Source organism: Miniopterus natalensis, chromosome 1, assembly GCF_054644295.1.
Source record: "Miniopterus natalensis isolate mMinNat1 chromosome 1, mMinNat1.hap1, whole genome shotgun sequence".
In the NCBI taxonomy this organism is placed as follows: domain Eukaryota; kingdom Metazoa; phylum Chordata; class Mammalia; order Chiroptera; family Miniopteridae; genus Miniopterus; species Miniopterus natalensis.
In genome coordinates this window covers 42,011,696-42,036,917 of record NC_142081.1, presented here as the reverse complement: position 1 = coordinate 42,036,917, position 25,222 = coordinate 42,011,696, and the positions used below count along the sequence as shown (strand labels likewise).

The window sequence follows — 25,222 nt, the reverse complement described above, 5'->3', positions numbered from 1 at the left end:
AAAAGAATGGGGGCAAGCAATCGACTAGATTCAGAGTTCAAATCACTGGTTATAAGGATACTCAATGAACGTAGGCGAACAGTAGATGAACTGAGAAAGAACTTCAATGGTATAAAAAAAATGGAAACCATAAAAAGAACCAGTCAGAAATAAAGGATACACTAACTTATATAATAATTTACAGGGAATCAATAGTAGAGTAATAGATAAGGCCAAGAATCAAAACAGTGATTTGGAATATAAAGAAGCCAAAAACAGCCAATCAGAATGGCAAAATGAAAAAGGAACCCCTCAAAATGAGGACAGTGTATGGAGTCTCTGGGACAACTTCAAGTATGCCAACATTCACATTATGGTACTGCTGGAAGGAGGAGAGAGCAAATAATTGAAAACCTATTTGAAAAAATGACAGAAAACTTCCCTAACCTGATGAAGGAAATAGACTTACAAGTCTAAGAAGCCCAGAGAGTACCAAACAAGATGAACCCAAAAGGGCCCACACCAAGCCTCATAACTGAAATGCAAAAAGTTTAAGACAAAGAATCTTAAAAGAAGCAAGGAAAAGCCAGTTCGTTACCTACAAGAGAGCTCCCATAAGACTGTCCGCTGCTTTCTCAACAGAAACTTTGCAGGCCAGAAGAAACTGTGAAGAAATATTCAGTGACAAAAAGCAAGAATCTATAACCAAGATTACTAATAAGCAAAGCTATCATTTAGAATTGAAGGACAGATAAAGAGTTTCCCAGACAAAAAGAGTTCATGCCCTCCAAACCAGTATTACATGAAACGTTAAAAGGTCTTCTTGCCTGGCCATCAGTGGCTCAGTGGTTGAGCATCGACCTGGGATCCAGGCGATCGGAGTTCAATTCCTGGTCAGGGCACATGCCCGGGTTGTGGGTTCTATCAATGACTTTCTTATCACTGATGTTTCTATCTCTCTCTCTCTCCCCCTCTCCTTTCCTCTCTCTGAAATTCAATAAAGATATATCTAAAAAAAAAAAAAAAGTCTTCTTTAAGATGAAGGAAAAAAAAGATAAAAAATATGAACAATAAGACAGCAATAAATATGTATCTACCAACAATTGAATCTAAAAAACAAAATAAATGAACTAGAAGAACAGAAACAGACTCATAGATACAGAGACCATTTTAACGGTTGCCAGATGGGGGTGGGGAGTGGGTGAAAAAGGTGAAGGGATTAAGAAGTACAAATTAGAAGTTACAGAATAGTCATGGGGATATAAAGTATAGCATAGGAAATATAGTCAATAATATTCTAATAACTATGCATAGCGTTAGATGGGTATGAGATTTATCGGGAAAATGGCTTAGTAAGTTACATAATGTCTAATCACTGGGGTATAACACCTAAGACTAATATAATATTGCATGTCAACTGTAACTGAAAAATAAAATAAAGTAACTTACTGGTATGTATACTATGACTAATTTTTAAATAATACATAGAGGTAAGTTTTATATGTTAATATGCAAATATATACTTAATAGCTGAATACATATGCATGAAAAAGTATATATTAAGGTATTAAAATGATTGTTTCTTAGTATTTTCTGATTTTTAAATAATATAGTTTTTATAATAAAAATACACTTTGTTTTGGCCCTAGCCAGTTGCTCAATGTCTAGAACGTTGGCCCACGGACTGAAGGGTTTCAGTCCTATTCCAGCCAAGGAAACATATCCTGGTTGCAGACTCCATCCCCGGGCCCAGTCGGGGCCCATGCAGGAGGCAACCGATTGATGTGTCTTTCTCACATCAATGTTTCTCTCTCTCTCTCTCTCTCTCTCTCACTCTCTCCCCCTTTCACTCTCTAAAAAGCAATGGAAAAAAATATTCTCGGGTGAGGATTAAAATATATATATATATATATATATATATATATATATATATACACACTACACACACTGTTTTGGGAACAAAAGCAGCTTGCATTAAAAGTTCTTATTTTTATGAAGCTCTACAAAATAGATGACCCTTTACAAACTATACCATTATACTTTTAATACTGCTATCAGGTTGCTGAATACCTTTATGTATTGAAGAGTACACTAATTTAGGAATAACTTTTCTCTGTAAATAACATAATAAAGAGGACTCACAGGATTCCAAACACCTAAGAAACCGTTATAAGATAAACACTTTTTAAAGCAGCTTTTCCCTGGGTGGGAAGCAAGGTGGCCTGTTGGAAAACCTCTCACCCCACCCTGTGGAGTTTCTATAGCCTGAGGCTCATTAAGAGACTGAATAACAATCAGCCTCTGGGTGCTTTGAGTCTTTGCCTGATTTGCTTCTGGACCCAGGGCTTGGGAAAGCAGACCTTGGTGGGCATTCTGGTCCTTTCCAAATGCACCCAGCAGAAGGAATCACAAGCTGTGGAGTATGGAAAGCTTCAAACAGGGTACTCAAGGCCAGTCACAAACAGCATCTTACTCTGGCCTGCGTCAGAGACAATCCAAAAGACTGGGAGTCCTAGCAGATCTAACTAATACATAGAAACAAATCCAAACTGGCAGCCAAATGGGGAGACCAAAAATCAAGCTCCAAATAAAAGAACAAGAGAGGTCTCAAGAAGAAAAGCTAAATGAAATGGATATAAGCAACCTATCAGATATAGAGTTCAGAATACTAATCATAAGGATGCTCAACAGCATGAGAAAAGAAATGGAAACTATAAAGGAAATTAAGAATGACATAGTAAAAGTAAAAAATACATTGGAAGGAATAAATGGCAGATTAGGAGAAGCTGAGGACTGGATCAGTAAATAAGACAAGGTAGGAAAAAAAATCACTCAATCAGAGATCCAAAAAGAAAAAACAATTAAAAAACAGGAGGACGCTTTAAGGGAGCTGTGGGACAACATAAAAGATAATAATATTCACATCATAGGAATGCCAGAAGATGTAGAAAGTAGGCAAGGGTTAGAAAACCTGTTTGAAGAAATAATGGCAGAAAACTTCCCCAACCTGGTCAAGGAAAAAGTCACACAAGTCCAGGAGGCACAGAGTTCCAAGCAAGAAGAACCCAAAGATGCCCAGACACATCATAATTAAAATGTCAAAAATTCAAGACAAAGAGAGTATCCTAAAGGCAGCAAGAGAAAAGCAATCTGTTACCTACAAAGGAGCTCCCATAAGGCTGTCTGCTGATTTCTCATCAGAAACACTACAGGCCAGAGGGAATGGCATAAAATATTCGAGGTAATGAAAAGCAAGGATCTGAAACCAAGACTACTCTATCCAGCAAGACTATCATTCAAAATAGATGGTGAAATAAGGAGCCTCCCAGAAAAAAAAAAAAAAAGGCTAAAGGAGTTTATCACCACCAAACCAGCACTGCAGGAAATGTTAAAGGGACTGCTGTAATAAGAAGTTGAAATAGAATGAGAAACATAGGCATAAAGAAATAAAATGGCAATTGATAAGTACCTATCAATAATAACCTGAAATATAAATGGATTAAATGTTCTAATCAAAGGACTTAGGGCAGCTAAATGGATAAGAAAACAAGACCCAGCCCAGCTGGGTGTGGCTCAGCAGTTGAGCATAGACCTAGGATCCAGGAGATCTCAGTTCAATTCCCGTTCAGGGCACATGCCTGGGTTGTGACCTCAATCCCCAGTTGGGGTTGTGCAGGAGGCAGCCGATCAATGATGACTCTCTCATCACTGATATTTCTATCTCTCTCTCTCCCCCTCTCCCTTCCTCTCTCTGAAATAAAAGATATATTAAAAAAGAAAACAAGACCCAAATATATGCTGTCGACAAGAGACCCACCTCAGAACAAAAGACTCACACAGGCTGAAAAAAAAAAAGAAAAAGTTCCAGAGGACTTCAAAGGAGAGATTGAGTCACAGTAGGGGACTTTAACGCCCCCCTTATTTTACTGGATAGATCTTCCAGACAAAAAAATCAGCAAGGAAACAGTGACTCTAAATGACACACAGGATCAGATGGATTTAACTGACATTTACAGAACATTTCACCCCAAAGCTGCAGAATAAGTATTTTCCTCAAGTGCAGATGGGACAGTCTCAAAGAGAGACCACATTAGGACACAAAACAAATCTCTACAAGTTTAAGAAGATTGAAATCATATCAAACATCTTCTAGGACATTTACACCACAGAATACTATGCAGCTGTAAAAGAGAAGGATCCCTTACAGCATGGTGGATCCTGGAGAGTATTATGCCAAGCAAAATAAGCCAGTCAGAGAAAGACAAGTATCACATGATCTTACTCATATGTGGAATCTAATGAACAAATTAAACCAATGAACAAGAGACAGACCCAGAGACATAGGAGCATGTAATAGACTGATGAATCTTAGAGGGAAGGCAGGGGTGGGTGGGTGGGTGGGGAGAGAGTAACCTAAGAACTTACATGCATATATGCATAACTCCTGGACACAGACAATGGTGTGGTGAAGGCCTGGAGGGCGTGGGGTGCATGGTGGAGGGGATCAATGGGGGAAAAAGGGGTCATTTGTAACACTTTCAACAATAAAGATAAAAATAAATAAATAAAAATAAATAAATAAAAAAATAAAAACCTCCCAACTAAGTCACAGATTTCTTCCACAAGATACAATCTTACATAAAGATTTTTCAGGAAAGCCCTTCCTGACACTGTATAAACACTGTTATTGTGACCTAAAACCAATTTTAACACAGGGCTGACCCTAAGAACATAGTATTGCTTAAACAAACATGGTCAGGTTTAAAATTGTAAATGTGTTTAGGGGTCTCTCTGAATTGGACACCTCAACCCTAGTTGTACTGGGAGGTAGAAAAGTAAGAGCACCAAAATTCACCCTTACTCATTTAGAGTACACCATGCCTTTACTGTTCAAGAATTAACTTAATATTTGAAGTATATGCTTAAAGTAACAGATCTTAATTCAATAAATACAACCCTTGAAGTGCGGTGGTAGTGTAAGCAGAGTAATCCTGGATTCTGATTTGTGAGGAAGAAATGAGAGAAGGTAAACAGTAGTCTCAGGAAGGAAATTCATTCTTTCTTTCTCCCAGCCACCTCAGGGAGAAGAGCACCTCAGGGAGAAGAAATTGCATGAGCATTCAAACAAAAAATGAGAAAGTAGATGGTGTAGGCTGAGAATGGTGGGTGGTCTGGGCGTAGATGGACCTTAAGTTGCATCATGAGGATCAAGAAGGTGTAAGAATGGGCAAGGAGTAGTTAGGGCAGCAAAAGAGGCTAGAAAAGTAAGGTTGAGCCCACATTGAAGAAGTCTTCAAAGCCATCTTAAAGTTTAAAATGAAAGGTTTTTCAGTAGAGTAGTGACACAATCAGATCTGTGATTCTGAATAACCATATGTGAGGAAGTATAAAAGATTAACTAGAAAATAGGACACCAGAGGTAGGGGAAAATATTTGAATATTTAATACTCATTATATGCAGATATCAGACATCTAAGATGAGACATGTAAGGTGAGTTCTCACCCTACAGAGACTGTATTCTAGCTCTTCATATAGGGCCTTGCACATGGTGGCAAAAAATTTGTTAGATAAATCACATAATATCATGGGCGTTAAAGAGAAGAAATATGAACAAGTCAGTAGAGTTTAGATGAGGCACAGTAAAGCATTTGGACAAAAGTGGCACTCAGCGTGAACCCTGAAGGATAAACAGAGAGAATAAAGGAAATTTCTTATAAAAAATACTAATTTGAACAGTGAGGTGAAGACACTAGAAAATGCACAGAATATGACATATTATGAGATCAATATGAACACAGTACAAGATATATGAAGAGAAACAGTGAGAAGTAAAGCCAGATACATCCAAAAGGGACAGGGTGTGAATAACCTTGAATGCCAGCTTCTTACTCTGAGTTATGTACAACCAAGGGTACATGGAGGTGTGCTAGGGCATAAGCTATAACACAAATAAGACATACTTTTCCTGGATCCTCACTTTTCTTTGAGGATTTGGAAAAAATCTCTTTTACAGTAAAACAAATACTATATTATAGAAATTGTGCATATATTTCTTTTGAAGAAAATATGTTCAAAGAAATCCCAGGCACTTTGGATCTGCTTCTTCCAAAGTCTAGGGGGTCTCACTAATTATTTGTAACTTTTTCTCATTTTCCTCATGCTCAGCTGGAAAGCCCTTCAACAGTGTGAACCTTCTATCTTCCGTGAGGATAGGAAAGAGAAGCTGCCTGGTGAGGTGATGCCAGGGAGGAAGGGGTTCAGTTATCCAACTGCCTCATATATAGACCTGCAACTAGGCTTCCTGTTTTTGGCTCCTTCTGCATCCTAACTTTTGGAAGTTCCTAGTGTCTCCAATTCTTGAGCCTAGCTCGTGTATTTTATGTTACAAACAGGCCTACCCTTTCAATCAGTCCACTTGCTCTGGACTGCTAAGTCAGTTACTACTTAACTATCTACTTTCCGGCTTCCAACATTTTGTTAACATTTCTTATCTGTTTTTATCTTCTCTTCCTTTTTTTTTGGTTCCTTTTTAAAAAATCCCTTTTCGCCCGGCCGGGCGTGGCTCAGTGGTTGAGCATCGACCTAGGATCCAGGAGATCAGTGTTCGATTCCCAGTCAGGGCACACACCCGGGTTGCAGGCTAGGCAGCCAATCAATGACTCTCATCATTGATGCTTCTATCTCTCTCCCTCCCCCTCCTTTCCTCTCTCAGAAATCAATAAAGATATGTTTTAAAAAAAAAAAATCCCTTTTCTAAATATACTTTATAAAAAACTGAGGCCCAGCCAGGCGTGGCTCAGCGGTTAAGCGTTGACCTAGGATCCAGGCGATCAGGGTTCAATTTCCGGTCAGGGCACATGCCCGGGTTGCAGGCTGCAGCCGATCAATGACCCTCTCATCATTGATGCTTCTATCTCTCTCTCTCCCTCTCCTTTCCTCTCCCTGAAATCAATAAAGATATATTAATAAATAAATTAAATAAATAAATAAATAAATAAATAAATAACTGAGGCAACACCCAGTTCCATAAACTTCCACATATATAATTACCTCCATTAGATACAAATTTCCTGAGGACAAGAAGAATGTTCAACTCATCTTTTTATCCCTAGCAATAAACACAGTGTCTAATATACAATAGGTAGATGTTTGCTGAAGTGAACCAAATTGACTTGATATACAAAGAAGGTTCTTCTAAGAAGGCTAGTTTAGAATTAGATTATGGATAATTCTAAATGCAAATATAGGAGTTCTGACTTCATTATTCAGCTTGCTGTGAAACTACCAAAGGTCTTGTGCTAAGAGGAAAAGCATAATGGTGAAAGTTGTATTTTTAAAATATTAATCTGGTCCCAATGTACAGGATAAAAGAGAGGATACCTAGAAGTAAAATAAACAGGAAGTTTTTATAGAACATTTAAAGAATAACACCAACCATATACAGTGTGATTATGAAGATTACACGAGTTAGAATATATGAAAGTACTTTGTAAACTGCAAGGTGCTAGATAAATCTAATTTTTCCTACTTTTATTATTATAGGTGTGAGGCAATAATTTCTGAAAGAGAACGACTTAAAAATAGGATTTATAATCACGGCATTTTGTTGTTCCTCTTATTTATGCATTCATTGGTTTATTCTTGTATGTGCCCTGACCGGGGATCAAACCTGCAACCTTGGCGTACTGGGACACTGCTTTAACCAACTGAGCTACCCAGTCAGAAAGTATTTTGAAGAAAAATCTAACCACATGCAAACATGAGGGATGAGGAAAAGAGAATGGTCAAAATGCTCAGTCAGTGGAGAACAGAAAGAGAACCAGGAGAGTAGACAATGATCATTCCACTCCACCATGATGCCTTCCTCCAAGTTCTCACTAAACCTAAAAGTAATAGACAAATTATGAAATGCCCCTCATCTTCAATTTCCATATCTGTATAAAAGGATATAATCACAGAAGTATAGTAATTGAGACAGCCTGTGTAACAGCAAACATGATGGCTGATATATCACAAAATGCTAGCTTGCTTATGTTTGCGTATTTTCCCTGGGAGCACCAAAAGAACGGAACACAAGTCACCCTTTACAAAACAATCATCCTTACACCTAAGAGTCATTGGAGGTGACTGGATAATTCTCTTGGGCTATGCATTATTCCAATGAATTCCTTTGCCGGGGGGCAACATTAAGACTTAAAAGGTGAACACAAAATGCTGCCATGTGGAAAGCTAGACAATCATCCAACCACTATCCTAAGTGATAGACAGTACTCAAAAATTTGCTCTGGAAGAATTTAATTAGGGAGTTAAAATCCTGCCCATTTAAAATGAATGACCGCTTCAGCTAAATATTGATATGTATGAATATATATATGTATCAATAACTGAGAAAGGCAGGTAGTTTAATGGATAAAAAAATACCATTGATGAGATGGCAGGCACAATCCCAAGCACTTAAAGCTTTTAGTATCTGTTGCACAAAATCCACAATGCTTCCCAAGCTCCCTTCCTGGCTATGGGTTTTTAAATTGTTAATGGGGGGAAAAAAACACCTGCATTACATAGTTTTTGGAGCTTATAAAAACTGAGTTTACATCTAAACTCAGCCCACTTCAAGCAGCAGTCCTGGATGTGATGCTGTCCATAAAACCCACTGCATGAAGACTTTCTGTTTCAGTAAGTCACCTACCTAGAGAGACAACATTTACCATAAGCTTCATCAGACACAGCACTATTTCAAAAAACCAGCATGTCTCAGTTCTCAGTCACCCTAATAAAGGAACATACAGCCTCGGGCTCTCAGTTTTAGTTAGATCTCCAGCTGTCACATTTTCTTGCCCTAAAGTGAAAGTAGTACATTTACAAGTTACTACCTAGAACTTAATAAAAAAAATAAGTAAATCCAGCCAAAGAACTTGAGGCAATTAATAGTTAAAACAAGAAACTACTTTTATGTAAATAAGTCGGGTTGCTACTATGTCTATTTAAGGCAAAGAGGAGAGGCCTCCACCATCCAGAGAGCATCTCTTTAAGCGGGCAGTATGATTAAGGGCACTTCAACTTAAACAAAAACGGTCTTTCTCATTTTTAGTGCCTTCATTCTACTAGTATATTAGTATACTATGCAGAAACATTTCCCAAATGGTTAGCAGTTAACAGAAGGGTAATTTATTCTTGTGCCAAGTTTTTTGAAGAGATTACTTCTAATATCACTAAGTAGTTTATTATTCAAAATCTTATTAAATCTTAACCCCACTGGGTAATAGTATAGAGCCTGTTTACTATTGACATGCTAAAATGTGTCTGTTTTCAACAATGCTAAAATGTTTTCTAAATTGCAGGACATGATCCATTAGTGGAGTGTGAAATCAATCAATCCATCCATCCATCCATCCATCCATCCATCCATCCATCCATCCATCCATCCATCCAGTGAATCTTGACCAACATGATCTTTTAAAAAAAAAAAAAGTACATCATACTTAGTGAGTGTATTATTTCATGAAGCTTTTGCTTCAGATTCAAACATTAATTTCTGTATATGTTGGATCACGATATAATATTTATTTTCTAGTGTGGGTTATGGTAAAAAAAAAAAAAAAAAAAGCCATCAATTGAAAAGCAGTCTCAATTATTTCATTCTGGAATAACTACGTCAGTGACTGGACTAGCTTGTACAACTTTCCTAACTATTAAACGTGATATTCTAATCAATCTGTTAAAAAAAATGAGGGGTTTTCGAGCAGCTAAAAGTCTGGAGCGATGCTGAGTGGAGTGAGGTAAAGGGGGTGGGGGATGTCATTTATAAATGGGGTCAAAAAAAGATCTACACCACATTTCAAGAGAACGAGCCTATGAAGTACTTAGAGAGGCCTATGTTTTCCTAAGCAAATGTGTAAAACTTTCTAAACTAGACTGAATCACCTCCCAAAGCACAATACTCTGCAGCAGAAAAACATTAAGGTATTTTTTTAAATTTTACTATGCAAAATTCCAAAGTTATATAATGATTCCCCCAAGTAACCTCGCCCAGTTTTGAAGCAAATCAGTAAATATTTCATTATGAATCTCTAATAGGTTTGAAGTATTCTTTTAGACAGATGGATTACTTGCTATTTGGAGACTTCTACAACATAAATGTGGAAAATGAGAAGACCAAATGGAGATCCATGGACATAGGGAAGGTTATAGTATCAGTCAGACATTTCAGACATTCAGGAGGAAAAGTCCAAATGGTCCTTTGAAAAGTAAAAGGGTTGACAGTGAAAAAACACAATTATGAAGAGAGTTCAAAGTAAAGTAATTGATTCTAGAAGAACTAAAACCATGGACTGTCAATGACCTGAACTTGATCATCAGGCAAAAACAGTAATATTTTTTTATTATTTTCCTGCCAAGAAGAATATAGACCTCCATTCTAGATGATAATGAAGTTTTAAGAGGAAATACAGATGTCATTAATGAACTTAAGCAGGAGGAGAAGAAAATTTATATGTAAAATTACTCAACTAATGTACAAATTGGAGAAACCACAGTATCTAAAAACTTCACAGATACCAGAGATGTACCTATGTGCATTTCTCATCCTAATGAAAGTAATTATGTCAACAGAAGCAATGTTACTGTACTCTTTCTTTTTTATTTGCCTTTCTTTATTATTACTAATTATTTGGCCAATTTCCTAAAGAGTCTGGCATATAATTTTCTAGCTCTGTTTACAGCCAGTGATTGGGAAAGCAGCTCCTCCTGAGGAATAGGTGAAAAGCTATATAAAGGTCACTGACAGATACTGTTAATATCTAAAAATCAAACTTTAATCCTCTTGTAAAAATGATGGGCATTTAAAATACTTTTTAATATTTATTTTTCTTTTTTACTGAGGTATAACTAACATGGAGTAAAGTACACAAACCTTAATTGCACAGCTCAGTGAATTTTTACATATCCATACATATAACCATGTAACATCTGGGAAGAGAACATTTTCAGCACTCTAGTAAGCTTTCTTGTGTCTCTTCCAAATCGATAATCCTCATCTATCACCACCAAAATAACCTATTTTAACTGTAATTGCAAGAAATTAGTTTGGCCTACTTTGAATATCTATGGATGTAATTATACAGTAACCACTCATTTTTTAAATTTAGTATGTTTTTATTGATTCTTAGGGAGAGAGATAGCAACATCGATGAGAGAGAAACATCAACATCGATTAGCCACCTCCCGCACCCCCTCTGCCAGGGATAGAGCCTGCAACCCAGGCATGTGTCCTGACGGGGAATCGAACTGGTGACCTCTTGGTGCATAGGTGGACACTCAACCACTAAGCCACACCAGCCAGGCAATAACCACTCTTGTGTCTGCCTCTTTTGCTCAACATTATTTCTGATATTCATCCATTTTGTTTCATGTATTAGTAGTACTGCACATGATTTTTTTTTCTTTTTTTAATTGGAGGGGTTAGTTCTCTCAACATCATGTTTATTAGTGTGCATAATAACTTAGATGTTCTGCTATGAACATTCTTGAACATATTTTTTGGTATTCATATACATGCATTTTCTTGGGCACATACTAGAGTGGAATTTCAGGGTCACAGAGTATTCATATGTAGAGTAAGGACAATAAACATATCAAATCCACTTTGGATTTCATCTAGTAGCATGTGGTCATAAAAGACAGGCCTCAGGCCTGGCCAGAGTGGCTCAGTTAGTTGGAGCATTGTCCCATGCGCTGAAAGTCTGCAGGTCAGATTCTTGGTCAAGGCACATACCTGGGTTACCAGTTTGATCCCCAGTCATGGCATGTGCGGAGGGTAGCTGATCTATCTTTCTCTTTTGCTCTCTCTTTCCCTTCCTCTCTCTAAGCATGTCTTTTGGTGAGGATTTAAAAAAAAAAAAAAAAAGCCAGCCCTTAGGAAAAAATTTTTGGGAAGTAAGTTGATATAAACTACTCTCATTAGCCACCAAGAACAACCAGGGGGAAAAAGGCAGTCATCCTACTGAGGGCTACCTTTCCTCATATTTTTATCTTATTTCAGAACTGCTGCTTCTTCCTCCACATCAAAAGTCTAATCTCTCAGCATCTTAAACTAAGCATTATGAAACTACCTAACTTGTAATTCCACTCACAACAGCCAAGAGTTCCAGTTTTCATTGGCCAAGGTTTTTCTTCAACTTTATAAAAATTAAACAATTTTATAGTGTTTTTAAAATACATGGATTTATATGCATTATAAACTGCCTCTCAGTAGTAATTTTGTGGATGTTTATGTCATAATCTATTTAATTCAAGTACTACCGTGATGTTGGAGCAAAGTCAATCCACTATGTAAATGAATGTTCATGAAACTTGCCACTAAAGAAATTAAGTAGTTGCTAGGAACTCAAGCAGTATGTAATTGAACATCTTACTCCTATTCTCAGTAGCATCTGCTGGCTTTGCTAACCCGAACATGAACACATCACTAAATATGAAGAGCCTTTCATTACCCCAGTCAGGTCTTAAAATTCCAGGCTGCTAGCATTCTACCAGTAAAAAAATTCATTCTCAGCATCCAGTGATCAATTCTGCACCCAGTGATCTCTGGATAGTGTAGTGATATTTCCCTGAATCTCTCTATGGAACATCAAAGGTAAAACTCTTTGCATCTTCTTTTGCAGAATCATCAGAAGTAGCAGAGGTAATAAGCAATAATCGTCTTATGCTCCTACACTCCCATTCCCCCAAGGGCCAAAGTCTCCTACAAGGGGTCTTCATAATAATCCAAAGCCTCCATGTTTATGAAGAAAAAGAAAACACTTAAGCCTAAAAGAGGACCTCTTCACATTCTCCAAGCTGATGTCCCACTTCATACATTTATAAGATCTCTCATTTTCTCTTCCCCGTTCACCTAGGAAGTGAATTACAAATAAATACCCAATGCACTCTCTTCCCAATTTCACATCTTCAAACTGGTTGATTTTGTCATTAGTCATCATCTCACTCATAAAAAATCCATTTCCATGTGCCCTGGCCAGAGTGGCTCGTCTTCCCATGCATCAAACAGTCACAGGTTCAATTCTGGGTCAGGGCACATACCTGGTTATGGGTCCAATCCCTAGTCAGGGCACATGCATGAGGCAACCTATCGATGTTTCTCTCTCACATCGATGTGTTCCCCCCCCCGTCCCCCCACCCCCTTTCCTCTTTCCCTAGAATCAATGAAAAACATATCCTTGGCTGAGGATTACAAAAAAAAAAAATCAGCTCTAGCTGGTTTACCTCAGTGGTTAGAGTCAGCTCGAGAACTGAAGGGTCCCGGGTTCAGTTCCGGTCAAGGGCACGTACCTGGGTTGCAGGCTCTATCCCCAGCCCTGGTTGGGGCACATGCATGACGGAGGCAACCAGTTGATGTATTTTTCTCACACAGTGATGTTTCTCTCTCTCTCTCCCCACCCCCTTCCACTCTCTCTGAAAAGCAATGGGAAAAATATCCTCAGGTAAAGACTTAAAAAAAAATCAATTTCCTTGGTTGGGAAAAAAAATTTGCGTAATTTTTCCCTGAAGTTTTAGCATAATCCTGATGCTTGGACTTCCAGGAAGAAATGCAAACATAGTATCAGTTAGAAAGCCTCTCTAAAACAGGATGTATATCCTTGCAGATTAAATTTGGGTATTACTGCCTTATCAGGGGCAAGGTTTGAATTAAAACAAGCCCAGTCAGGCGTGACTCAGCGGTTGGGCATCGACCTAGGATCCAAGAGATCTCGGTTTGATTTCTGGTCAGGGCACATGCCCAGGTTGCCGGCTCGATCCCCAGTTGGGAGCATGCAGGAGGCAGCTGATCAGCGACGACTCTCTCATCATTGATGTTTCAACTCTCGTAACTCTCTCTCTCTGAAATCAATAAAGATATATTTTTTAAAAAACAAGACCTTACTCCCTTCTCAAGATGTGGGGTTCCAGGGCCAAAAGCATCTAGAGTACCTGGAAGTCTGTTAGAAAGACAGAATATAGGGCTCTACCTCTCAAGCCAACTAAGTCAGAATCTTCATTTTATTGATATCTGTATGCAGATCTCCCTACATCATAACTCAGAATTGGAAAATTTAAAAGCCTACACACAGATATAAACCTTGCATAACAATGATAACTGATAATGACTATCTCAATCACAAATCCTTTAGCTCTTAAGAGAATTCTTAATTAAGAGAATTTCCCGTAAAATTATAAACCCCATGTCTTGAAACACAGCATAGCTTATTATAGCTGCTGCTTTTGTTAGTGGAAGTCACTGACATAATCAAGTTCTTACCTAATCTGAGTTCTCCGAAGTTCCCACACCCTATCTTCTTGCCAACCCTGAAGTTGGGTCCCACCATAAGAACCCCAGAGGATGTTGAGGAGCCAGATGGTCGGGAACAGTGTGCACTCCTTTGTGCCATGGGTTTAGTGGTCCGCTGTCTCTCATCCTTCTCCCTACTGGGATGGTCCATTATCCTACACGACAGAGTCTCTCCACAATGAGTAGCCTCCGGCTGTATACCTCTCTTCAATACAAAAGTATGTCCAAATAAACCGTAGTCAGAGAAAGGCAAGAACTTCTTTTGGCACCATATTTATGTTCCTAATGTATCTTCAAAGGATGAAAAACCATTGGATTGCTCTTGTAGGACATGTAGTCTGTAGATCTCAATCATAGGAGGATATTTTGTAACCTAGGTAAAAATCAAGAAAACATAGAGTTAAAAATTAAATTTTAAAACAAATTGAGAAAGTTACCACTAATCAGAATGGATCTTATCCAAAACTAAGCAAAGTGGATAGCTTCCTGAAATGGGTTTTGGTTTATATTTTCCAACAGTTTAGCCATCTGGACTAGTTATTCATCAGGTAGCATAAGCTAAGTAGGCTGCACACCATGGCAGCTAAGGGAACACACGAGCCTTTAATATAAAAAGCTCTCTTCTTAGTTCTGTACATGTGACCCAAAAGAAAGTTATTTGTTGGCTTTTTAATCACTAGCTAACAGAAATATATGGGAGGGTTAAACCTACTTAAGTAAACTGAGGACAATTAAAAGTTCTTCCTTTTACATTGGACAGAACCTATCAGAAATGAGGTTACTCACTCTCCTCCTCCTCCAACCCCACCATTTATCAAGCATTGACAGCAATTACACAATCCAAGAACAAGTTACTGAATAGCAGAGGCTACTTCTATAAAGGACTTTTCAAAACCTTAGTGGTACTAAGTAGTCCTAGACTAAAGCTTTGGAAAGCTAAAGCCTTTCGAAAGCTCAACCTTCGATCTAGTTTCATTGTGGACTAAGTAAACAAAGACAGAGTGCTTGAAGCTAATCTTGTGCATAAATCTAAAGTGAAAATAAAGCTGTGAAATAAAAAGTCTTAAACCTCATCCCTGTGGGAATTAGTCTCAAATCAAGACTAAACCCAAGACAAAAGTTTACAATGAAATAATTTCGATGCTATTTTTGATAATCCAGGTAAATATCCTTAACAAAAAAATATTCTTACCATTAAACACATTCTTATGTTTCACTTTCACTAAATATTTTTCTTAAAACTTCAAAGAAGAAAAGAATTAGAACCGCTTGGTTATTGTATGCATACAATAAAGCAAATTAAGAGAGAAAAATCTGGGTGATGAGACAAGGTCAGCAATTACTGCATTTCCTACATGCACAACATTATGAGTTTATATTTTTCTTCAATCTTTTTCATATTTCCAATTGTATCTCATATTCTCTGATTATCTTTATTATTTACCCAAAGTTCCTCAAACAATATGAGTAAAATAGAAATACAATTTAAGACGTTTTTATTTAGATAGTCCCATCTTAACTGGTGGGAATGTGTCTCTGCATGAGAAACTGTCAGGCTATGCTTTCTTCCCTTAATACTATAAAAATTTTGAAGACAGAAAAAGTATGTCTTAGACTAACTCCCAAATTTTCATAAATTATCACTCACATAATAGTCTCATTTATAAAATTTGGAAAACTGTACTACCTGTCTGTTGCTCTTCAGACTTTTAGATACCAATTTTCTAATCTATGCATGGAACATTAGCACAGTTTAATCCATAGTCAATGAAAGATAAATAATATTCAATACTACTTTATGTGGTGCCTCTCATTTAAGAAGGAAAACTAATTGAACAACTGAAATTTTAACAATCCTATTTCTTTTAAAAAATATACGTTTGGCCCGGCTGTCATGGCTCAGTGGTTGAGCACCAACCTATGATCCAGGAAATCGAGGTTCGATTCCCGGACAGGGCACATGCCTGGATTGCAAGCTCAATCCCCAGTGGGGGGGGTGCAGGAGGCAGCTGATCAATGACTCTCATCATTGATGTTTCTCTCTCTCTCTACCTCTCCCTTCCTATCTCTGAAATCAATAAAAATATATTTAGAAATATAAATATGTTTGTATTGATTTTAGACAGAGAGAAAGGGAGGAGAGAGAGAAACATCAATGAGAGAAACATGGATCAGCTGCCTCCTGCATGCCCCCTACTAGGCATCGATCAAGCCCGCAACCTGGGCATGTGCCCTGACTGGGAATTGAACCAGTGACCTCTTGGTTCATGGGTGTATGATCAACCACTGAGCAACACCAGCCAGGCTACAATCCTATTTATCACCACCCACTGCTCAAAATTATTTTCTACTTCCCAGTTACAAACTCTTTAGCTAGTCATTTGAGTCCCTTCAGTATCAACGCCTTATTTAAATCCATGCTTTAAAAAGCTAGTACATAAACACAAGGAACATCCATTCTTAGCCCTTATACCTAGAATGGCCTCTTAACTCTTCGGTCTTATTTAAGGCCTGATTCATCTCCTATATCTTTTGTGAAACCCTTAATAACCAATTCAGCATTAACACTTGGAGCACCATTATACATTTGCCACCTATCATGTACCAGGTTATATTGGTATGTACTCTAATAGTCAATTGATTATAAACCTTTGCAGTTAAAGATCTTGTCATAGCCCAGCCAGCATGGGTCAGTGGTTGAGCATCGACCTATGATCCAGGAGATCGAGGTTCGATTCCTGGTGAGGGTACATGCCCGGGCTGCGGGACAATCCCTAGTGGAGGGCATGCAGGAGGCAGCCGATCAATGACTCTCTCATCACTGATGTTTCTACCTCTCTCCCTCTCCCTTTCTCTCTCTGAAATCAATAAAAGTAAATATATATACATATATATATTCATATATATATATATTCATATATATATTCATATATATATATATTTACTTATATATACATATATATATTTAAAAGATCTTGTCATATTCCCTTAAGTTTCTTGCACATAATTGGTACCAAATAAACACTAAGTAATAATTATAATACTCTTGTGCTTAACAGAAAACAGATTCCCAGTGACATAATCAAATATTTCATACCAAATATTTTACAGCAAATAATAAAAGTAAAAAGAACCCTCATTTACCTTAAGAACTTCTAGAATTCCTCCAGCAGGAAGCTAGTATTATTCCATTTTCATTCAATAGTGTAAAGAAACAGGCTAGTTAGAATTTCCATTTCATAAGGATATTAGTTTATTTACAGTTACTAGCAGATAACATATGAAAAAGTTAGCTCAAGAACCAGGTCAAATAGAATACCCAAGGTAAATAAGTCGTATTTCAACCTTATTTTTAAAAGATGGCTTCCAAGGACAGCAGTAAAAGACAAACCAGATGCTTATATTATCTTTCCTTTTTTAATAGTAAAATAAAAGGGGTAGAGAAATTATATCAATACAATAAATAATGTTTATTTTTTTTGTGAATAAACTATTGGCAATCACTTGTTACTTATTTATTAAACGTTAAACGTTATGATAGATACATACTTGAATTTTTAGAATCATACTAGCAAGTACCTTAAGAAGACTAATCTTGGTCAGGGCACATGCCTGGGGTTGTGGGCTCGATCCCCAGTAGAGGGCTTGCAGGAGGCAGCTGATCTATGCTTCTCTCCCTCTCCATTCCTCTCTAAAAATCAATAAAAATATTTTTTTAAAAAAAAAGGAAGACTAATTCTAGTAATTTCTGTCAACTTAGGCATGCCTGAACTATAGGAAAAAATATTTTTAAAAGTATGAGATGCCCACATATTCTCTTAATATGAGCTCTCTAGCAGATTAAAGAATTGCTACCTATAGTAAAAGCAACAAATCCAAGTCTGCCGGATTTACATTAGAGATAAAAAATATGGCTACCTTCAGAAGTGGTCAACAAAAATTTTCCTTTACAGACCGCTCTATAAGATGTAGCATTCCTTCACATTGAAATGGGAGAAATTCTAGTAACTACCATTCTGAGTCAACATATTAAAGAAATAGGTCAAAACCAAGAGTTCATTTGGCCCCAAGTCACTCTCTATAAGGCAGCAATAGATGTTTTATGGGAGAGATAGGCACGGTCTTCTATCATGAATGAAATGATTAAAGTAAATGGAATGCTTTATGCCATAGTATTTTGAGAAGTTGCATGAAGTCTAAAAATAATTAAGTCATATTATAAAACCATCAAAGAAAATGTTAAAGAATCACAGCTGTGAATCTGTTAAGTGAAAATAAATCACTGATTTACAGTTTACTTCAGATTCTCATATATGGTGTTGTCAAAAATGAGACACATATTTAAATTTTAAAGTCAAAACACACTCAGCCTTTGTTGATAGTCAAGAGAAGAGGCTGCTGGGCTTCTAAATCTCTCTTTTCTGATATAACTTATGATGAAATTGTTTATTGGTGTAGCTGGATCATATGGTAAGGGTATGTTTAACTTTAAAGAATCTCCTAAGTCACTAGACGCTCCTTTCTATTCCTTCATCTACCACACGTTCATTTTGGTTCTAATGCTTACAGCCTCTTGGTCACAAGTTTCAGTTCACGTATCACTTCCCACACCAGTGTCCAAAACAGAAATGAAAGGCAATAGCAAAAAAGCATCTGTTTTTTAGTAAGAATAAGAATTCTTCTCAGAGTTCCCAACAAAAATCCCCTAATGTTGAGTTGCCAGTAGTACTTGCAACAATATCTGAAATTCCCACTGTAAGCGTCTTAAAGAATGGGATGAAAGCCTATGATGTTTAGAACACAGGAAAACCTGAAGAGTAGTTTAATGCCCAAAGAAGGCATTCAGTAAAAATGACATCTGCACGTGTGCATGTGATGTGTGTGTGCTAAAAAACTGCCAAAAATCATAGGACAATAAAAATTATAGGACAATTACGTACTCATTTTAGCTTTTTAAAAAAGGACACAATGCCCTGCCGGTGTGACTCATCGGTTGAGTGCGGACCCATGAACCAGGAGATTGCGGTTTGATTCCTGTCAGGACACATGCCCGGGTTGTGGGCTTGATGCCCAGTAGGGGGCATGCAGGTGGCAGCCGATCAATGACTCTCATCACTGATGTTTCTCTCTCTCATTTCCTCTCTCTGAAATCATTAAAATATATTTTTAAAAAGGACACAATAAAAAACACACACCTCACTTTAATTATCAAAATTGATTTATTTTAGCCAAAATACATTATGGGAGTGCTATTATTAAAGGGAAGAACAATGTTTACAGATTCTGGTACTATTACTATTTCTCTTTTCCACAAATTTCAATTATTAATGTCTCCAATTCTTACCACCCCACCCCCACTGCTCAGTCTATTCCTATCTGACCATCTGACTTGTTTTTTCAAGTTTTTTGATATATAAATAACATAGTTTTTTTTTTATAGCAACATTTATAACATGTTGCTATAAGGTACACAACATAATGATTGAACATAGGTACATATTATGAAATGAGTGCCAGAATAAGTTTAGTTAACACCCATTACCATATTTAGTTATAATTTTTCTTGTAATGAGAGCTTTTTTTTTTTAATCCTCACCTGAGGATATTTTTTTCCATTAATTTTTAGAATGGAAGGGAGAGAGGAAGGGGGGGGGGAAAGGAGAGAGAGAGAAACATTTATGTGAGAGACACATCAACTGGTTGCCTCCTGCACACACCCCAACCGGAGGCAGGGATCAAACCACAACCAAGGTATGCGCCCTTAACCAGGAATCAAACCCGAGACTCTTCGGTCCTTAGGCCAACACTCCAACCACTGAGCCAAATCGGCCAGGGCATAATGAGAACTTTTAAGATCTTAGTGACTTTCATATATACAATATTGTTATATATAGTCACTGTGCTGTCCATTGTATCCTCAGAACTTATCATTGGAAGTTTGTATCTTTTAACCACTTTCACTCATTTTACCCCAACCTCCCCCTTCTGGCCACACCAATCTGTTATGTTTCTATGAGTTCAATTTTTTCAGATTCTACATATAAATGAGCCTACAATACAGTATTTGTCTTTCTCTGTCTGGCTTATTTCACTTAGCATAATGCCCTCAAGGTCCATCCATATTGTCACAAATGGTAAGGTTTCCTTCATTTTTATGGCTGAATAATATTCTAGAGTGTGTATGTTTACCACATCTTACTTACTCATTTATCCATTGATGGGCCCTTAAGCAGTTTCCATGGCTTGGCTATTGTAAATAATGCTGCAAAGAACATAGGGATGCAGATATCTGAGATAGTGATTTCCTTTCTTTTGGATAAATACCCAGCAGAACTGCTGGATCATATCGTTGTTCTATTTATAATTTTATAATTCTGTTTCCATAATGACTGCACCAATTTACAATGCCGCCAACAGTGCACCAGAGTTCCCTTTTCTTCACATCCTCACCCATTTACCTCTTGTCTTTTATATGACAGCCACTGTAACAGGTGTGAGGTGATATCTCAGTGTGGTTTTGACTTACATTTCCCTAATGATTAGTGAAGTTGAGTACCTTTTCATGTACCTGTTGGTCATTTGCATATCTTCTCTAGAAAAATGTCTATTCAGTTCCTCTGCCCATTCCTTATTCAAATTATTTGGGTTTTTCCTGTTGAGTTATATGAGTTCTTTACATATTTTAGATATTAACCTCTTATGAGATATATGATTTACAAGTATTTTCTGTCATTCTGTAGGTTGCCTTTTCATTTCATTGATTGTTCCCTTCGCTATCTAAAAGCTTTTTAGTTTGATTTAGTCCCACTTATTTATTTTTGCTTTTGTTGAACCTTTGCTTCTGGTGTCAAATCCAAAACATCACTGCCAAGACCAATGTCAAAGTGTTTACCCCCATTTTCTTCTATCGAGTTTTATGGTTTCAGGTGTTACATACAAGTTTTGTAATTCATTTTGAGTTGGTTTTTGTTTATGGTGTGAGAGAGGAAGCCAGTTTTCCCATCACCATTTACTGAAGAGACTATCCTTTCTCCACTGTATATTCTTGGCTCCTCTCTCATAAATTTACTATATATGCATGAACTTATTTTTACAATCTCTAATCTATGTGTCTGTTTTCACGCTAATACCACCCTGGTTTTTTATAACTTTGCATTATACTTTGAAATCAGGATGTGTGATGCCTCCAGCGTTGTTCATTCTCAAGATTGCTTTGGTTTAGCTATTCAGGGTCTTTTGTGTCTCCATTCAAATTTAGGGCTGTTTTTTCTATTTCTGTGAAAAATTCCATTGGCATTTTGATAGGGATTGCACCAAATCCGTACATCACTTTGGGCAGTATAAATGTTTTAACAATATTAATTCTTCCAATTCATGAGCATGGACTATCTTTCCATTAATCTGTGTCTTCCTCAATTTGTTTCATCAATGTCTTATAGTTTTCAATGTACGGACCTTTCACCTCTTTGATTAAATTTATTCCCAGTTTATTCTTTTTGATGCAATTGTAAATGTAACAGTTTTCTTACTTCCCTCTTTCTGATAGTTCATTATTAATGTATACAAATACAACAGATTTTTATATATTGATTTTGTATCCTGCAAATTTATAGAATTTGTTGATTAGGTTTTTCGTGGAGTCTTTAGGGTTTTCGATATATATTGTTATCTGCAAACAGTGACATTTTTACTTTGTCCTTTCCAATTTTGATGCCTTGTTTGCCTAACTGCTGTCTAGGCTTTCCAAAACTGTGTTGATTTCTCTTTTGATTTCTTTGACCGATTGGCTGTTTAGTAGCACGTTGTTTAATCTCCACACATTTCTGAATTTTCCAGTTTTCTTCTTGTAGTTGATGTCTAGTTTCATACCACTATGGTTGGAAAAGATGCTTGATACAATTTCAATCTTCAAAAATTTATTAAAACTTGTTTCGTGGCCTAACATATGATCTATCCTGGAGAACATTCTGTGTGTGGTAAAGAAAAATATGTTTTCTGCTGATGTTGGATAAAATGTTGTGTAAATGTCCATTAAGTCCATCTGGATAATATGTACTTTAAGACCAATTTTCTTAGTGATTTTCTGTCTGGATGATCTAGCCATTATTGTAAGTGGAGTACTGAAGTTCCCTACTATTATTGTGTTACTGTCTATTTCTCTCTACAGGTCTGTTAATATATACTTTATATATTTAGGTGTTCCTATGTTGGGTGTATAAATATTTACAAAACCTGTAAATATTCTGGTTCGATTGACAATATTATCATTATATAATGGCCTTATCTCTTATTATAGTGTGTCTTAAAGTCTGTTTTGTCTGATTTAAGTATGGCTACCACTGCTTTCTTTTGGTTTCCAGGTCTTCACTTTCAGTGTGTTTCCTTAAAGAAGAAGTGTCTGTGGTAGGCAGCATATAGTTGGGTCTTGTCTTTTTATCAATTAAGCCACTGTCTTTCGATTAGAAATTTTAATCTATTTATAAAGTGATTATTAATAGGTATGAACTTACTGTTACCATTTTGCTGGCTGTTTTGTAATTCCTTTGTTCCATCCCTGTTCTCTTTGTCTCTTCCTTTGTGACTTGATAATTTTCTTTCGTGTATGCTTAGATTCCTTTCTCTTTGGCTTGGAATAATAGATTTTAGTTTTGTGGTTGCAATAAGGCTTATATAAAACATATTTATAACAGTCTAATTTAAGCTGATAACATAAGTTGAAATGCATACTAAAGCTCTGTATTTTTACTTGCCCCCCTCCACATTTTGTATTTTTGATGCCACAATTTCTATCTTTTAACCTTGAGTATATATCCATTAACAAGGTACTGTACTTAGTTACTTTTACTACTTTTCTCTTTTAAACTTCATACTAGATTTATAAGTGATTTAGCCACCATCATCACATTAGAGTATTCTGAATTTAACTATATATTTATCATTACCTTTGAGATTTGTATGTTTATATGTTTTCCTGTTACTAACTAGCATCCTTTAGTTTCAGCTTGAAGAAGTACCCGTAAAATTTCTTGTAGGGTTGGTTTAGTGGTAGTGTACTCCTTAAGTTTTTGCTTGTCTGAAAATTTCTTTCTCTCCCCTTCTAACCTCAGTGAGGATTTTTATGACCATTACTTTGAAATCTTTATCAGGTAAAATTACTTATCTCTGCTTCATTAAGGTCTGTTTCTGAAGTTTTATCTTGTTCTTGGAAAATATTTCTGTTTCTTCATTTTCCTTAACTCTCTGGGTTGGTTTCTGTGCATTAATTAGATAAAACAGTCACTTCCCATCTTGATGGACTAGTCTGCAGAAAATGAAACTTATCATTCGACCAGACCCTAGGTCTTCGTTGTCACTCAAATCTTTGTGATTATTCAAGCTACCTTCTTTGTTCTTAGTGGTTCTCAGTAGTTGAGGGTATGCCAAAACCTGTCTATGTCCCAAAGGCGAGGATCTCAGTCCAGCACCTAGATGCAGGTTAACTGGAAGTGAGACCCTCAGGCAGCTGCTTTTAAAGAATGCAAGTAGCCGGCTGGGCATGGCTCAGCGGTTGAGCATCGACCTAGGATCCAGGTGATCGGGGTTCAATTCCCTGTCAGGGCACATGCCCGGGTTGCGGGCTCGATCCCCAGTCGGGGCCGTGCAGGGGGCATCTGATCAATGACTCTCTCATCATTGATGTTTCTATCTCTCTCTCCCTCTCCTTTTCTCTCAATGAAATCAATAAAGATACATTAAAAAAAAAATGCAAGTAGATCTCTTTCAGGCAGAGACTGGGAGCTGGGTTTTTCAGTCTGCTCCCTCTATGCTGAGCCTTAGGGAGTGGGGGACATAGGACAGATACAGTCAGCTAATAATGGTTTCTTTGTTATAGTCCTCTGGAACCCACTAACATAAACCTTGTTGGCCATACTGGCCAAGCAATCAAAAGGCGTATCCCCTGGGAGGCAGCACAAAAGCTGGGGCACCAGATGAGTGTACAAGCTCATTCCTAGGTGACTCAGGTGACATGGAGTGGGCCAGAGGGAGAATGTGGAGGCTGCGTCTGCCAGCCTCCCAGGTTTCTGAGAAAGATTATAGTCTGTACATAGATGTGTGCTAGAGTTGAAAGCTGACCTGCAGGCAGCAGCTTTTAAAATATGCAAATAAGTCCTCTTTCAGGGAAAGATGGGGAGATAGGCATTTCTGTCTTCTGCCTTTGCGATGAGGCGTGGGGGTGGGGTGGGGGTGGAGCTAGCCATGGCAAGTCCTTGAGGGCCCATTAAGAACTATTTGTTTGTTTGTTATGGTCTTCAGGGTTGTATGGACACAAGTCCAATTGACTCTCAGAGTTAGGTGTATTGGGGTCCATCCCTTAGGAGGAAGTATTAAATGTTGGGGGCGCTAGATGTTGCATCCAAACTCTTCACTCCTCAGGGAGAGGTAAGAACTGTGAGTGCCCTCCTGATTGTATGTCACTGTGCCAGGAATGAGGTTTGTTAAAAGAATGTGTCTCAGCCTTTCCTACCCATTTTGATGTGGGTGTTTTTCCTTGTTTGCCCAATGTGTAGGAGTTGTTCGGCTAGTTTCCAGATTCCTTTTAGAGGGAATTCTTCTGTGTGTAGTTGTAAATTTGGTGTATCCATGGAAAAAGGTGAGTTCAAGGGCATCCTATGTCACCATCTTAGACTGGAACCAAACCAAGCCCATCTGACAATTTTCATTCATTTTGTACCTCACATTCTTTCATATCTCCCACTTATAAAAAATGTTGCTACCATTTAAAAAACAATACTGTCAGTTATTTTGTGAATATTGACAAACTGTTTCTAAAGTTTACATAGAAAGGCCAAAGACCCAGAATAGCCAACATACTAAAGAAAAACCAAGTTGGACAACTGACACTACTCAACTTCAAGACTTACTATGAAGCTACAGTA

At 37.3% G+C, this 25,222-nt stretch overlaps 1 protein-coding gene across 5 annotated transcripts in view; it reads right to left on the bottom strand.

The window, feature by feature from the left end:
* CSNK1G1 (casein kinase 1 gamma 1) overlaps positions 1–25,222 on the bottom strand; it is a 137,823-nt gene that overhangs the window by 80,441 nt on the left and 32,160 nt on the right. For all 5 annotated transcript variants that reach the window (XM_087820921.1, XM_016208592.2, XM_087820943.1 and 2 more), the window contains one exon: positions 14,277–14,679. In XM_087820921.1, coding sequence (XP_087677047.1) covers positions 14,277–14,457 — 181 coding nt within the window. In that variant the 5' untranslated portion in view covers positions 14,458–14,679. The remainder of the gene's footprint in view (positions 1–14,276; positions 14,680–25,222) is intronic.